The 18,028-nt window shown below is 41.1% G+C and overlaps 1 protein-coding gene across 2 annotated transcripts in view; it reads right to left on the bottom strand.

Moving 5' to 3' along the window:
- ADAMTS17 (ADAM metallopeptidase with thrombospondin type 1 motif 17) overlaps positions 1-18,028 on the bottom strand; it is a 171,896-nt gene that overhangs the window by 78,324 nt on the left and 75,544 nt on the right. For both annotated transcript variants that reach the window (XM_062642541.1, XM_062642542.1), the window contains exons 9-10: positions 10,302-10,442; positions 8,829-8,979 (exon numbers count right to left, since the gene is read on the bottom strand). In XM_062642541.1, coding sequence (XP_062498525.1) covers positions 8,829-8,979; positions 10,302-10,442 — 292 coding nt within the window. The remainder of the gene's footprint in view (positions 1-8,828; positions 8,980-10,301; positions 10,443-18,028) is intronic.

Here is an 18,028-nt window from a genome sequence, read left to right on the forward strand (position 1 = left end):
AGGAACCTCTTATTTCTAGCAGCAGAATTAAACCACCATGAAACAATTTTGCTGTCAAAATGAGGGAATTATGAAGAAGGACTTGGAAAGAGTAAATATCCTTAAGGAAGAGGAGCAAGAGACCACATAACACACAGGCATGCTTATAAATAGGCTGGCTTTCAATGAAGTATCAGATCTCTTTCATCTTGCCAAGCTTTTGGCTTGGTATGTAGCTAACCAGGAGAGAAGACAGGCTTATAAGCAGAATCCTAATTAACACCTATTAAGTACAATAAGCACACAATTTACACTTGAGTTCCTGTTCAAAACACTATGAATAAATTCTTGAAACCTTACACCATGCCTCTGAGGAGGAATTCTTTACAAAAGGTGAGAAAAACAATGCCCCCAATTTCTGTATTGTCATTGTCTTTAATTTGGGATGCATAAACAACTGACAGTGCACAACAGGTCACAAGGGAGGTGAGCACTGTTGTTTACACTGCTGTGAGATGGAGCTTCTTGCTGTTGAAAACCAGATGAAAAGTGCTCAAGATTGGAATCCTGTAAAAACTAGAAGGCACTTTTGAAAAGCAGCCATGTGCTGCCCCAGACAAGGTAACTGAAGCTCAGATACAATGCACCAGTGGCTAGCTGCTGCTCTTTCTCTAGAGATGACATTCCAATGAACAAGTAGTAGGTCCAACAGTGTCTGTCTGTCCAAATGACAAACCTGATCCAAAAGTCAAGGGAAGGCTTAAGAAAGAATCATGAGAACTATCCTGGAATAGTCAGGCAACGGTTGATATCCGCTAACATTTTAACAAAAGTGGGCAAGAATCCCACAAATGGACTTGATGAACTTGAAGGTCTATTCCAGTCTAAATGATTCTGTGGTTCTAAATGAATAATGTGCAATTCTATTCATTAACGTCAAACAAGAATGGATCTCTGCTGTTGGACTGAAAGCACTCCAGCCCTATTATAAAAATTAATTCTATAATCTTCTAACATAAATCCAGAAAACATTTCTTAAAAAGCATTTCTTTCTTTTCACTACCTAGTGATCACCTTGTTTCTTCAGAACACACAGAAACACATGTGCACATCCTGCTTTTTAGATGAATAGGACCAACAATCTGCCTGCTTGGAGCCAGCAAACAGATTTAGAGCTGCTACCCCTTTATGTAAGTTTTTTCATCAATGTAACTCCACTATCTCAATGAACGGCCTCTTCATGGCTGCTTGTGTGAGTGGAAAGTCACCAACTTAGACACAAGAAAGATTGTTTTAAGTCTTGAGGAAATGGCCCTTGACAGTTGAAGAGCTCTTCAGGAAACAGTCCCTGGGAGTTAACTGCTTTCCTTGAAGAACAGTACAAAAAATTCAACATAGTCGTTTCCGACATTTGTGCATGTTCTGTATCAGAGAAAACAAAACAACCTGAACCCAGCAAACATGAAGGCTGTCACGCTAGGTTTGGTTCTCTGAGCTAGGTGGTTTCATATGCATTACTCCAATTACCAACACAGGGATCCCATATGAAACACACTCCTTTATATATATATATATATATATGGAGTGATATCAAGAGCTTTATTAATCTACAATTAGAACAGAAGACTTTCTCCTTGGCCTTTCAGGGAGAAAGATGACATGTGTCAGCATCCAAAACAGTAACTTACCATGACATACCACTCATCACAGACAGGTTTGGATGTGTAAGGTCTGACTGAAATGAACTGGTTACAATCTTCAGTCAAGCAGCCTTTCTAGCAGCAGATGAAAGTCAAAGGATTAGAAAACTCCTGAACTCTCCTGCTTTGATAATGTTAGAAAAGCAAAACTGGCCTACTCAGGAGCTGCCCAAAAAGCAGGAAGATGGGCCCTGACCTCTCTAGAGCAGACACAGCAGGGATCTTTTGCCAAGCATGCCATGGTATCTCCTAGTAAAACTGCTCCTAGGGCTCTATGAATGGCTCTGTGGGATAGAGGGTAAGAGACAGAGAAAGGAAAAAGTAAAAGGGATTTAGCCAACTGCAACCTCTTCACCCTTTCCTGAGAGGAACCGGAATTAATTACTTTTATACTGGAGTTGTGCAATGTAATGTCTGGAAATGGTTCCAGTCTGAGTGAGATATGAGAAACCAGTATTTTGAGAAGTGAAGAATGGTTTGGGATGCCTGACTGGGCAGTCTTTCAAAGCTTGTAGAAGCTCAGGGCTTCTGGAAAACCACAGTTTCCCCGAGACTCAGAATCAGATGTTAAAACATGGACATATTCATACCCATTACCTAATTTGACCATTTAGGCCATGATTGAGCCTCCTGAAGATGACAAACTAAATGCCTTCTCCACTGCCTGAAGCATTACTTTGCAAAGCACCAGTTCTATTTCAGTTTTTGCATGTACCTGGAATTAAAGTAATAGTCAAAAGAAAGAGATTGGAAAGACTGCACTAATGGAGACCACAAATTAATTTTATGGCAAATCAGCCTATGCTAAACACTGATCCTTTTAGGGCATTCATGAAACTAGCTCCTTTGGGTCAATGATTCAGAGACACACAATTCAAGTAGATAAAGATAAGATTTATCTATTTCCCTACCAACACACAATTCTTTCTCACTGTATGCGCTTTTCAGCTTTGCTGAGCCCAGTTTTCAGCATCTTAAATGAGAGAACACAACTGTACATGTTATGTCAGCTAAAGAAATCATGTGAGTATTTTTACGTGGTCAAACTGGAAGAAGTAGAGGCATGTAGTACAAAGCACTGGAACAGAGACACTATTTGAACTGAACATCAGAAATGCTGTACTTTGACTTCATGCCAATTTCTACCTCAGTATGGTTAAAAGAGCCACAGCTAAACAATTATGTCCCAAGCACACAGCTATATTAGCATCATCTTGCACATGTCATATATTAAGGGCTGCTCTGAGGTTCATACTAGATGTACCCCACCAAGAAAAACTTCTGAGTTTGCAGTATTATGCTGTAATCTAGCTCAGGAGAAGCTATCTCCCCATGATGAAGCAGGGCAAGAGCTTCAGGCAGGCTTCATAATCACTCCCACCTAATACTGCATTTGCAACTTAGAGCCTAAAATTCTGTCCTTGCACTTTGCAACATCCATCTCATATTGTCCTTATTGAGAGCAACGTTCACTTAGGAATTCCACTGAACTCCTCAGGTCTTTAACACCTGATTGTAAGACACGGAAAGCATTGATTTTTTAAACAAGAGGCAGTGCTGTCCATTAAAAAGAACACAACAAAAACCTGGGAAATCACACGAATGAAATCACATATCGTGTTTCTTGGCCATGGGAAAAGAGAAGAAAAGGACAGTAAAATAAATCTGGATATGTACGCACACTGTTCAGATGTGGTTGTGCAGATTATGGGAGTTTTCTCTTGAAGCGTTTTGCAGATGGGAAGTTCCCAGCAGGCCAATGGGAGAGGTCTGAATGCCCTTCAAGCTTGTTAGACACTATTTTCAGGCTGATACTCAATCGTATTTTGGCTAATTTCGTTAAGTTCAAACTTCAGCTGTAGATGCCACATCACAAGGCTACACTAATTCTTTCTCCCTCCTCTTGTGTCTTAATGAGAAATGTAAGATTGCCAGGCTCAAGTGCTTGATTCTTAGTAGGCACTCTGCATGATTTTTAAGAGTTTATGATGTTTGTATTCTTAAATGTCCACATTGTATTTTTATAATTGTATTTTGGTTCCCTTCTCTCTTTTTAGTTCTCTTTCAACCACTGCACCAGAATGTGTTTTGACCACCTTCCAAACTGAAACACGTACAAAAATTTCTGAAGCATTCCAATAATTGTAAACTGGGCTGTGCTGCCCAGGCAGGAACTCTGCTTCTTTCTTTCTTTCTCTCTCTTAAACAAAAAGTATTTCCACTGAAAATAAAGAGAAAAAAGTCTTTTTGCAACATACAGAAGCAGTGAAATAGGACACTTTGGTTTCATATGAAACAGGCAACTTGAAAATAGTCTGAATTTTAACAACCTACATTAGGAAAGCTATAAAATATAGGGTGGCAATTAAGTAAATTGTTACCTTCTGAAAAAGAAAAACTTCTTATTTGATTTTAGAATTGCCAGGCTTCTATCCTGCAAGTCTCAAGAGAGCCAAACCCATCCTCTTCCAGATTTATTATTATTATAGTTACAGAGAACCTAACATGTGTAATGGAAAATTATGGAGACAAAGTCCCTGGTTGTACAGAAAATGACAATGCAGCCTATTATTTTCAGGATAAATCAGCTCTCAATCTAATTACTATGTTCTTGTAAATATTCTATAGATTACTAAATAATAGGGCTTCCTATCATGGTCTGGCTCTTGCAAATGACCCTGTAAAGAAAAAACAGAGGCCCATTGATTCCCAGCATGGAGTCCATGAGTCCACTCCGCCAGTCTCTTTGCAAGATCAACACCACAGAGAGACCCACAATTGCTTAATTATATTCCCCCCCATACATCAAATATGAAAACAGAAGGGATATGCAAAATCCACTTGATTATTATAACTGTTGCTCTTCCTTTACTTTGTGTTTTGCTTCCCCTCCTTTTCCATTTTAGCCCATAAATCTGATCAGTTTCCTTAGGCTTACAATCAGCTCTGCCCTCATGTTCTGTGCTGCTGCTCTGGAGCTTTGAGATACCTATACTTGCTAAAAAACAACTTGAGCTTAAGAAAAAACAGCAGTTCTAGCTGTGTTGATTTGTCTAAACCCAGTGTCATATCAAAACTCACATTCCCAGTTACATCCAAGTTGAAGTGTCCCTTCTTCAGCAGAAAATCTCTTTGTAGCAATGGTAGTCTCTTTCCACATGCCATTTTAACCTAAGCACAGCTTTGACTCAAAATGATCCTGAAGGATAATGGTTATGTAAAAACCCGCAAAATTGTGTTAATAATAAATAAGCCAAAAGTCATATAAAGCAAAAGCCAAACTCTGGATACAAGAGACAGAAATCACATTTTTTCCATAAATATCATTTTAGTGCAAAAGCCTCCATTCGTAGGCATGCCAGTCTGAAAAATAACCCGAGAGTTGTGATTAAACACACGGCATATTTTCATGTGAGGTTATGGACAATGTGTTTTGACACAGCTCTGGTGGAGAAGCACCATCTCTGCTCTGTGAGAGACTCAGCATAAACTATCTGTGCTGCTCCTCTCACTGACAGCACTGCTCAGTGAAGGGGACAGAAAAGAGTTAAAACCTGCTCTCTGCAGAAGCCTTCATCGCTTGAGTGGGGTTGAGGCTTTTTGCTTCCTCTTGCTTAGGGGTCAGTTGAAGTCACAATACTTGATTCATAGCACAGTGTGGATCTGAAAAACTGAGGTCAGACAGGTTGAATTTCCCATTGTTTGCACAACCTAGGATGGTAGCCCAACTCACATCAGCCAACATCCTGCAAGCAGAATGCCAGATGATCTCTGTGCCTGGGGCACAGTGATAATGTCTAGTGGTCTAGTGGATGGTGTCCCTGCCCATGGCAGGGGGTTGGAACTGGAAGAGCTATAAGTTCCCTTCCAACCTTCAAGTGTGATGATCTCACTTGAGAATTGCCCAACTTCCATTTTCTCATTCAGTTCCTCAGATCAAAACTAATTCTTCCACAGAGCCATGAAAATATTTACTTTCCTGATGATAAGCAAGGACTCACCCATCTACTACTCAGGTTAAAGTCAACCCAAAACCAGACACCTCAATATGTCTCAAACCACTAAAAACCAGTAGAGCACACACCAAAATGGACCTGCATTCCCTTAAAGGGCTGGCAGGAAATCTTGCCATTTATTGGTCATATGGTATCATAATTGAAATGATGCTTTTCAAATACATAGAATTCGATTTCTCCCTGCACAACAAGTGTCCAGCCTAAAAGCCTGATTCCACAGCTCCTTAAAGAGGTGACATACACCAATAAATGTTACCTAACACTGATGTTCCATTATCAGATCCTAAATTATATATCCTGGAGGTCATAGACTACAATAATGGGTTATGATTAAGGTGATTATATCATATATTCATTCTGATAATTTGGGGTTTTTGTCAGTCTTGCTATATTAAACTGAAGATGCAGTGTCCAAGCAAAAGAAAAAGGAACATCAAAAGGCATCATAGATGTAAAGCTGAGCCTACCTCATCTGTTTCCATTTTCGTTCTGCACATTTGGAACAGAACAGCTGCAGGATAAGCTGGTTTGGCAAATTTCTGATTCTGAGAGCTACTATTTGGTACTAGGCATCTGAGCTATCCTTAAAAACAAACATGGAAGAAGAATTTGGGAGATGCAAACTGAAATATCCAGATAAGGCTGAATACTTATGGATTAACTATCTAGTTGGCCCAGTGTCTGAGGTGCAAACACTGCCAAGCATATAGGCACCTGACTCTCTGTGAAAACAAAGGAGACTGCTCCTTTAAAGATCTGGGCTTTGATGCCTTTAAGGGAAAGAACTTACTGCACAGAAAGTTTCTGCAGTTCCTCAAAACTGTCGAAATTTTGGATTCATTTAATCTCTGAAATTTACCCTAGAACCAACTTTGTTGGCATTTTTCAATACAGGTCCTTTAGTTTGCCTGATACAGTGAAGCAGCTCAGCTATCGCCAATGCAATGTTATAATGTAACTCTTTTATTACATCAGAAAATAGGCAGTAGACAGATGTAATCATAAAAAGATTGAACATGCTCATTTCCTGAAGTTTATTCCCTTTTTGTAACAAATATTTACTGTCAAATGTTTATTACTTTTACATTTGGATTTTTTTAATACTTTATTGAATTAAAAATACCACATTACCATTGGCTAAAAGAGGAGACAGCTCTATTTGCCAATAATTTCTACAGCTAATGCCAGTGACTAGTGCCAATTTTTTTCTGGTTCATATTTTTGTAGACAGCTTTGAGACTTACGATACAATCATTCTGCAGATGGGGCATGAGAAACACAAAGGTGAAAAGAACACAAACCTCAAAGGCTTAAAAACTAAAGCTGATCATTTCCTCTAAAGAATTTCCTTCCATTGCCTTCAAAGGACAAGTCAGAGGAGCACAACAGGATGCAAATATTTACTCAAATGAAGATCCAAAGCTTCCCAACGTTAAAACTTACAAATATCTGTAACAGAAAAGTACTTCTAAATAAGGGATTGCAAACTGGGTTTAATTTGCTGAAGTTCTACCAGGAGCTTCATTAGAAAGCACTAAAGTCCTCACATAATATGCTTTTCTCTGGAAGACACCAAAGGAGGGATTGAGGAAAAGATGTCAAATAAGAAAAGACTGGTGAAGAATCTTGGGAGACACAAACACCTGCTGTCTGTATCTCACAGAGAACAGTGCTTGTTGGCTTGTTAATCTGGCAAGCAACTTGTCCCTGAAGCAATTCCAGACTGGACATGCAGTTTCTGCATGAGAAATGCTGACCACCTACCAGTAGGCTGACATTCTCATTAGGCACTGGGCTATGCAGAAACAGAATGTTTTTTATCACACCAATGGAAATAGCAAATACCTCTTCCAACAGCAGGCAAGCTGGGTGACACCCACACGTGGAAGAACTTGAATCATCCCGGGTAGACCTGGGGTTTTCTTTACAGACCTATATAATACTTTGCTTCCAGTACAGTAGTCCTGGTGGTCTGCATTTTCTTGATGGAGCTGGAAAATACGACCTACCCAGATTCTTTTCTTATTGTTTTATATTAGCTAGTTTCCAAATCCAAAGTAAATAAAACAGCAAATGCGAAACTAAGAGCATGTTCCCAGGACTTGCATGTGTTCAAAAGTTTTAGTAATTTGGCACTTAGAAACCTCAGTTATCACTGATTACTATTTTCTTTGTTACCACGGATTTAAGATCCCAAGATTGTTCAGAATGGGAATAAGGGACAACTAAAAATACAAATAGCTAATTAATGACAGCAAGCAACCCAGCTGCTTGATGCCTGTCCATAGAGGACAGAATGCTGCCAGCTGACAGGACAACAGTGCTTCGTGACTTTCTTCTGGGTATTTCCAAGGCCACACTGGAAGCATTGCTCCAGTGGGATGCAGACATACTCTGTCAGAATGAAGACATCTAATTATGTGCAAGCCCTTAGGAAAAGTTGAGCTGTCTAAATTCCAGAGGAAAGTCAGACAGCCTCAACTCAAATACGACCTACTTTAGAGACACCAAAGATCAGTGTTTCCATTTTGCCTACCAAAGAGGAGATACAAGCCATGTTGCACCCAAATCCTGACTAAACATCATGTTGCTTAGAAAACACATAGGAAGCAGCCTAATTCTGCACAAATCTCTAAATGGCCTCATCAAACAAGTGGTCATTAATATTTCACAGCACAGAGTTAAGAGTCAGCTCCTAAGAACATGGTAGCAGTCTGAAGGTGAGGTGTATTGAAAGATCTAGACAGTCTGAGGTGACTCTGTGGAAGCAGGCAAGCACTCTTGTGAGAAGAGACCTTCACCTCAGCTGACCTTCCAACAGAACAATCTCTGCTGAGTACTGCAGCAAAACAGTGTCAGAAGGGAACAAAGAACAAACACAGTTATTTTGGGTCTGCTCCTGGAAATAAACAAGACCAGTGCAGGGAAAGGAAGAGCACTGCATATAAGAATGTGCTGTTGAAATGAAGGTCAATGGGAGTTTGACCACGGATTATGTATCAGCAGTGCTGAACATGGTAAAAATCCCATGCGATGCTTCTGAGGGAAGTACACACTGCTTTTCTTCCTCAGAGCTTGACAGCTTTATTTCCACTTCCCACCTTGTGTCCAGGTACACCCCATGAGCTCTTACCTCCATATTCTTACAGAACGTAGCATTGGTCCCAAACAGTATCTGGCACTGTTCATCAGCACTGTAGTGCATTCCTGGCAGCTTGTGAGGGAGCCGCACTGCGTACCGGCTGCGGGGGTCTGTCACCAGCAGGCAGGTGCTCACCTTGGACCTGTGGAGTGTAAGAATTGAATATGCCTTTAAGGGAAACTTAAACTCAGAGCTGGAATGTTAGATCACTGCTAGAGAGAAACTGATATCCTCTCTTCAAGAGGGAATCTGACAACCTTATGTAAAACAGTGGTGATTTTTCCCAGTGTGTATCTGGAAGCCTTCTGTATCATTAAAAATTATGGACAGAAAGGTCCTTGGGAACTCATCCCTGGCCCCAGGCCTCAAGCAGAACTGACTATTTTCACATCTTTTGAACTAACTGTTTGTCTAAACTGTTCCTAAAATCTGACGGAGACTCAATTCTGCCTTCAGGGTACCTAGTCCAAAGCATCATGAGACTTACAATGACAGCTAGAAAGTCTTCTATCATGTCTCAGCTGAATCCTTCTAGCTGAATTTTAAGCCCTTAGTTTCTTATCCATCACTGATATAAAGGAGAGATTTTTCCCTTTGCCTTCACAACAATCTTTTATAAATTGGAATATCACTTTGTCATCTCTCCTTTTATCAGGGACCAGAGCAATTTGAAATGCAATTTCTTTTTCAACTTCATGCTTTTAATCTAATATTAGATATCTAATTTTCTTTCATTATTTTCCTTTCTCCCCCACCTCTAACCCCCAGAGTGGGGAATTTTTCCATGCTAAACCTGCTCCTAGCAACAAAAGCATTGGCCACTGTGATAGACACTGTTTGTCAGAAAGCTGCACTGTAGGTTTAAGACCGCAATTACAGAGTTCAGACAATTCCAGTGCTTGCTATAGTACATGAGAGTTAACAAGCAACAGGGTAGAAATCCTTCCTGCACTATTGAATCAGATGAACTGAAATATGGATGCAGGGGGAAAGAAGTTTATAGTCAACTGTTTAAGACCAACAATCACCAAGGAGTGAGAAAACACATCAGAATTACCTCCAGGCAAAGTAAAGTTCCCATAAAATAAAAGCTATTTAATAATAGGAATGACAGTAAAAGCCACAGCTCAAAGCTGGCAGCATCCTTCAGCAGAGATTTTTCCAGGCCACCTACATACAGATTTCTGTCACTGTAAAGATGAAGCGCATTTTTTGTAAAATTAAGGTGATTTGGGTTGGTTTTAATATTTTTATCAGTACATTGACAATTGCACATGACTATTGTGCCTCTCTGCCAACCTTAGATTCAAAGGGGCTACGGTAATGGAGACAGATTCAAACTTGCACTCCCTCATGTCACAAACACACACTTTTTTTTAAAGGAAAATTGTTTAGACTTTTACTTTCAAATAATACATTGGAATCTTTTCTCAGAGGAATTTGGGTAATCAGCACATTCCTTACTTTAGGAAGTTTTCGAGGTCATCGCGGCTGCATGAAGACCAGGAAAGATCACTTGGGTTCCTGCCCTTCACCCATTCTCCAGACATAATGTGGGACCTCCCTGCGCAGGGCTGATGATCATCATCATGGCTCATTCCCATGCTGTTTGATTAAAACAAAACAAGACAAAAAAACCCCTATCAAGTTATGATGTGGGTTTCTCATTTCCAACCGGATTTAGTAATGACACTCTTCATTAAGTCAAAATCAGGCTGCACATACAACACAGAATCATTCACCTACTGCTCTGGGAACCCATTGCATGAATAAACCATGGGTTCCTTTACATTATCCATTTTCTTAATTTCACAAAATTTTTAGTATTTGTGCGTCTGAAACTTTTAAATGTGCTTCTTATGGACTTTCCTACCAGGAAATGTAACTACCTGTGGGCTCATGAGAAAGGAACCTGAAGAAGTGATGTGGCACAGCCAAGGGATATCTGCTAGAAAAGCAGTTACTACTTACTGAACATTTTGGATTGCTTTCCCAAACCTAAGGGATATGGTCTCTATAATCGGACTGAGAGAATGGTCAGTGAATTAGCATTAGAAAGTATTAGAGAAATTCATATTTGTTGTTGTGTCAGGGTGGATTTGCAAAAACTACTGTCAGGAAAAGCACTTCTCTAAATGTGTAGTATTGTAGTCTCTCTCTCTCATCTAACTTCGAAGTTAAATGAGAACTTGAGCCTTCTTTGAGCAGTGGGTTGGATCAGATGACCTCCAGTGGCCCTTCCAACCCAAATTAGTCTATGAATCTATAATAGCAATGCTCAGATAGGAGCCTTAGGCAGAATCAAGCCTGCATTTCTGCCAGCACTGCCCAAACAAGCACCAAGATTGCCGCATGCCGGTCTCAGCAAAACAAACCATCTAAACAAACAGCAGAGTGTGTAGTATAGACATACAAGGAGGAATTCAAACACATTCAGTGAGGATTTCAAAAAGTATTCAGACATAGAAAAGTATTACTTTAACCTCCATCCAACTCCCGCTCAGGACCCTTCCATCATTAGTGGAGCCTCTACCCTTTGACTTCTACAGTAAATCACCGCCCAGAATAAATCTCTGTTGCCACTGATGGTAGTTGAGACTCTTCTGCTGGAGGTAAGCCTTTGTGGACAACGTTCATGGTGGCAAAGAAAGGATAAATGCTGTGATCAAGTTCACCTGCTACACCAGTTATGTGTCAGAAGTATTGACTGGCGGTCCTACACTCAGCCATACTGTGCTGCCCAGCAGCAAAAGTGAGTTAAAGGGTTTCCATCCTACTTGGAAATGATCATTAAAGCCATTTTTTACGATCATACAGAGGAACATCATTTTGAAAGGTTGACATTCTTCCTTTGATTCCAACAAGGAATGGGAAATGGCTTTCAGACAAAAGATGCCAGGGTCCCTTTCTAGCAAAATAACAGCCACCAATCTGGGGCTGAAAACACATTAATAAGAGTTCAGTAGATTTCCAGCTGGCTGGACTGAGCAAGCCAGGAGCAGTCCCTTTAAATCTGATGTTGGACTCTTTAATCCATGCTATTTCTCTACAAATCAGAAGGTCCTGTTTGCCTTCAGACTATGCTCTTGGCTTTGCTTCTCTCCAGTTGCAGGACTCAACTGTTCAAAGCCTAAACACCACATACATTTCTAGTTGCAATGAACCAAAATCAGCTTCAGCAGTTTGATAATTATGGCTTAGATTAAACCACCATCTAAGCTATTTTTAGCTTAAAGTGAAGATTACATGGTGGAGTCTATTATTTTAGGTTTATCTCCAGGGACACTATTATTTCTAGCAAAACTACATTTAACATAATTTTCAGACTCAGAAGTTCATAGTTACTCCTGGTTTTAAACCGTTGTAGGTTTCGAACACAGCAGAAACATTAACATCAAGCACATTTTGTTTGATGCACACAGTAATAATTTAACAGTCTATTAGTAACTCTAACTTCAAAACAGTACAGAGAGAAATTCCTGCTCCACTGAAGTGAATGGGAGTTTTGCCATTGACTTCAATGGAGCCTGGATTTCACTCCAAATATTTTACCCATGTTGTTCCTACACACAGAGACAACTCTTCACATGCTAGGAAGAAAGTTCCAGCAGTATTCCTCCAATGCAAATAAGCCCTTGTATTCCTAAAAGTCAGGAAAGGAAGATCTGAGCACCACGAAGCAAGGTATGGAAGCTTGCTGGAAATCTTGCAGAGGAAAGTTTGCCCAAAAATGCCAGTTGAGAAGGTTTGTGGGCATGCAGCAATCGTGTTAACTCCCCTAATGGAAAAGGGGCAGGTTTCCAAGGTTTCTTTTAGCTTGTCTGCCTCGCAGCTGCCAAAGCACTGAGACTCAAAATTGGGTCCTTCGGTTTTCTACTCGTCAGGGCTTGTGTGGGATGGGACTTGGTAGCCCTTCCGTTGTGGCAGCTTCCTGAACTGCCTCCTGGTCTGCACCTCAGCTGTCCCACTTGAAAAGGGTGAAAATTAACCATTTTCCTGACTTCCCAAGTGTTTTAGCCTCCCTGATTTTATCTCTTCCGCAAAAGACTAACGTTTGGTCTAGAGCTGTTAATTAAGGAATGCCTCGGCTTTCTGATTAACTTCATTCATACCTTGTTAAATTTGTTGAAAGGGGGATTTTTTTGTTGGCAAACAATGCAGGCAATAGTTACATTCCTGCCCTTAACTTCATTTCCAACCTGACCTCATGAAAGATGACTGCCTAGGACAAATGCTGAAGCTAACACTGATTACTCAGCTCTGATTTTGCAGGGGTGTTTGAGGCTGACAGAATGTATTCTTTATAAAGACTGGGTCAGATTTCATATCTCAGAGTTATTTACAGGCTTCTCTGAAATTGGTTCAATTCTTACAGGTGTGGCAATCAACACCTTTCTGAGTCATTCCTGATTCTTAGCAGAAATTCAAAAGTCATAAGCATAAAGGAATTGAGCCTGAGCTATTGATATAAAGCAAAGGAGCTCTGCTAAGTCCAAAGAACCATGCCAGTTTATATTAACTTGGGATCTGGCCTCAAGGTACACAGGCAACCTCTACTGGCCTCTCTGTGATGAGTTCCTGGTAGAATGAAACCAGCAACACCTTTGGAGCCTGTTTTAATTGGCAGTGCAGAACTTCTCCCAGCATCTACTTTACCTCACAATGACTCACTTGAGGAAAGGATTAAATGACCTGCAGGACTAAGGCATACCCCTAGCACGCTAACACATTCTTTTCTGAAGTTCAAGGGTCTCCAGCTACATCAAAGGGATCAGTTTTTTGAAAACACATAGTAAATGTAATGCCATGCTGATTCTTTTCACTAATGAATAGTCCCCTTCCTTTTAACAGAAACTAATCGGACAGAGCATTATGTGCTTGTAATAAACAGCAGTGCAAGGACTGATTCAGTACTCTGCATTTTTTTTGTGATCATCTAATTTTACCTGCTATTCAGAAGCTCACATGGAATTACAAGCAGATAATCAGTCTCTTGAAATATTCTGCCTTGGGAAGTTCTATTTTTACATGTGAGGTCTTGACAAAAAAGCTGATGAGAATGGCTCTTAGATCAGAAGTAGGAAAGTCAAAATGACATTACATCGCCCTGCAAACCCACTGCCCTCTGTGTCTTTTGAGTCATAACTGTCCCTTTTAGCAGACACAACAAAAACACGCTGCATGTTATCCTTCACACTGCAAAGCCAGCAGAGCCAGTACAGATGGGCACAGTCACTAGCTCCTCAGGGTAAATTTCAGCCTTCAGTTCATCACATACTCTTTCTGAAGACAATGAGATTCCACAAAGGCAAGCAAGAACAGTGTAGACTGTCAGTACTTCAACTCCTTTCACTCTATGTTTATTCAGAGTAAGAACAATGGGACTCAAGTTTCACACTCCAGCTTCTTTCCTAGTATAAATAATGCATTGGTTATCAGTCAAAGACTAAGGCATCACCGAAGGAGTCCTATAGTATGTTTATTGATTAATTGTTGTTCATCATATGTGAGTCCAGAAACAAGCCGACTGACCAGTTTGAGTTCTGACCGTTAACACAACCACAGCAAGGCAAATTTTATCAGGAGTCAGAGGGAGGCAGCAACAACAAATCTCTTTGATGCTGCTTTCTGTAAAATGATGCTTTCAAGTAGCATTGCTATGAATCAAAACTAGCATGCAGGCTCTCAAAGCTCTGGCCTCTCTGAAGTCTGTGCTTTTTTTCCAGGACACTAGTCTCTGTCAGAGGCCATGCAGCAATCAGAACTGGGTCAGGATGCCAGAATTACACTCTGGGCCTGAGCTGGCCAATTTCTTGTATAACCCTTCTAGCTTAATGCAATTAACAGCCATTTGCTCTCCCACAGCAATGCTAAATAAATGCACTTGCTTTGTTCACTTCAGTCATTAGTGGAGCTTCTCCTCTAGACAGTTAATGTAACCAAGCTGCTCTGTTTACCCTTGGTGCATCTTCCAATGTTTCCTGTTATTCTTTCAAAGCCTGAGCCAAAGCTCACCAAAGCCTGTGGAAAGCCTCCTACCTCCGTGGATGCACTGCATGCTGCACCTCCGAGTTCTTAAGGTCATGTATACAAATATTCATCAGAACCACGATGACTCTCAATAGGTTTCCTATTAAAAGCCCCAAATCCCAGTTAAAGGATAACACCAAAGAGCTGGGGGAAACTGGTTTAGGAGATGCTTTGAATGTTTTCAACAGCTGTAGCTCCGTGGCTGTAACAAACCACTAGAGAAATCCCCAAGATTATTATCATTTACCCCAAGTATTGTGAAGCTGGGGCAAGAGCAAGTTTGATAGAAAATACTTTCAGCAGAAGAGCTTTTCTTCAGATAAAGGCAGAAAGACGGTAACGAGAGAGAATTATAAAGCAAGCTTGAAAAACACACACAAAAGTGGAAATACCATGAACTTCTACAGTCTCTCTGCTTCAAATAAGCACTTTAGCTGGCTGTTAATGGGACCTTCTCTATAGTCTGCCTGTGAAAGCCAGACTTTAAAAAGGAGGAGCTTCTTGGGGCCACTTGCCCTGCAGACCAACATGGGCTCAAAGAATTGAGCAAGGGGCCTGCTACAGCAGTGTCCTAAATACAAAGGGGAACAGAAGGCAGTGGTATCTCTTGCTCAAAGTGAAAAGTTCAGTGGGGCCACTGAGGTTTTCACATTCTTGGCTGCTCTTTGCTGGAAAGCACACTTTCTGTACCTGTGTTTTCCTGCAGATGTTCTCTAAAAGGCTCTGTTTCTGCAAGGCAGCAGTGAACTGCACGTCACAGCTGAGTAGGTCACTACTGACCTTCCCAAGAGCATATGACAGAAGTCATTTCCGGTGACCCAGCTTGCCATGGTTCACCCAGAGGATGCCTGCAAAGCCAGGACTAAGAGCATAGAACCACAGAATGGTTAGGGTTGGAAAGGAACTTAAGATCATCTAGCTTTAAGCCCCCTGGCATGGACAAGATTTCTCTCTAAACCCCACCAAAATAATGCAAAATAATGCAAAGAGAGGGCAGACTGGACAACATCTTCACATATTGTGAGAGGGAAGGGAGAAGGGGAGCTGTAATTTATCTCCTTTGGCATTTCAGTGTGGGCAGGATGACAGTGCCCCATGGAAAGGCTGCTATTTAGACATGCTGTGGGCACAAATGCTATCTGTTCCTCTATATGAAGGATACAACTGAAGGACAAAATTCCTCTCCCTTCCCACTTCCTATCAGGTATCAATGAATGGTTGAGAAGGGAGCCCTGATTATAGAGTCCACCCAATCTCACCCACAAAGGAGGATGCTGGTATGGAAGGAGGTTATAGAGGGTGCATGGCTAACAGCTGAGGACATTAAACACAGCCATTAAATTCAAATCAATATAGGTCACTGCACAGAGAATGTACGTCAACAGTTCTCAGCAGCTACTACTTGGGCTGGATTTGAACCAGCACGTTAGAAGTGGGAGAGAGTATAGCACATAATCCAGGCTGTGAGGCGGCCAGTCCCAAAGTGAGTTCAATGTCAGGAATTTTTATTAACGTTTGAAATTGAAGCTGCATCACTGGAAAGGTGCCTACTTCTGAACTGGTTCAACATGTTTAACATTTCAATAGAAAATGCTGATATCTTGGAAGTTATGAGGTTTCCAACCAGTTGGGAATAAAGGCACAACAGAGGCAGAAGTGAAATGGGGTTGCTGGAATTATATAGGAGCTGCAGTGCAAAGTGAGGATGGTAAGTTTAAGAGTGACCTCGGAAGGTGATGCAAAGCAAGCAAAGAAAGGCACAGACAGCCAAAGGGGTCAGGAGGGAGGCCAAGTGTGGCTTGGATGGAGGGCAAACTAACAAATGCTGGGGAAATGCTGAGCTGAGGACGAGGCAACAAAACAGCTTGTATAACCTTCTTACAAAACCAACTGTCACTAAGCCTGCTGGCTTAATGGAAAACAGGCTTTTTCACCTTGTGCTTCTCAAACACGTAAACACAGTCACTTAAGTACAACTTGACTATTACAGAAGCTGTCAGAAGGTTCTTTGGGAAGCTGTGATTAAGAGGGGGAAATGACCAGTGGTCATTGCGTACATCATGTTATCTAGAAGAGGGGTATTCAGGATGGCTGCTGAGCTATTGGGTTTGGGTTTTTAATCGGGAGAGACAATATTTAAAGGGAGCCATGACTACTGGACTCCTGTTTTCACAACCAAGTTTATGTCACTCTCCAATAATGAAGTAACCAGATATTTTATATGGTTATCTACTCATCAAACAGCCAAGAAGTCAACAACAGCGAGTGAGAACACACGAACGCATATGTTGAATAACAGTGTGGAAAGCTGTGGTTTATTCAGCTGCATGACAGATCCAGCCTTTTATGATATGGTCTTCATTTAAAAAGAATTAGTTCTTTTGCCATGGGATCTGGAAGGCAGCAAGTACAAGCTTGTGCTGCAGGGGACAGAGAGAAACATGTGAGAAGCTGACATGGCAGGAATAGGCAGTGGGTCTTTTACTCGCTCTAATATTTCATCTAAAAGCTTTTCTGCCCATGTGGTCCTAGGGAACTGTGACTGAGCTGGCCAAAACCCACTGACATCAAGAACAGTCATAGAACCACAGAATGGTTTGGGTTGCAAGGGACCTTAAAGATCATCTAGTTCCAAGCCCCCTGCCATGGGCAGTATGGTTTGATTGAAGTTAGACCAAGGCCAACCCAACAGGTGCAGAAGCTCAGCACACTTAGGATACTTTCACTGTCCTTTGTGTTGATCAGAGTCGTGGTGACTCCCATTCCAGCCTTCCAGCCTTTCTTTTTTGGGCCCTATGGGCCTTAACAGCACACAGTGTGCAGAGATGTATCATAAACCACTCATTGTAAACCATGTGTAAGCAGCTATATACTGGGAATTGTTTCTCTCAGGCTATCAATGAAGAAACACTGGCTACTTGCGATCACAGCTGAGCTGTGACCCTAAAGCAAGAATAAAGTCATTTAAGGACCAAAGGTAACATCCCTATGAAAATGTATGTGTTGAGCTGTTTCCTTGACCTCCAACGTTTAATCCTCTTCTTGGACATGAAAAATGCTCTCTCCCTCTCTTGCTTTAGTTTGGCTTCAGAAAACATGAAAGTGTTGCAGGAGGAGGACAGTGACTAGGAATGAAACAGTGACGGACAGAGAAAGACTGC

This window comes from Pezoporus occidentalis, unplaced genomic scaffold, assembly GCF_034315485.1.
Source record: "Pezoporus occidentalis ecotype Australia unplaced genomic scaffold, CSIRO_AGI_Poc_V1 ctg72, whole genome shotgun sequence".
Classification (NCBI taxonomy): Eukaryota; Metazoa; Chordata; class Aves; order Psittaciformes; family Psittacidae; genus Pezoporus; species Pezoporus occidentalis.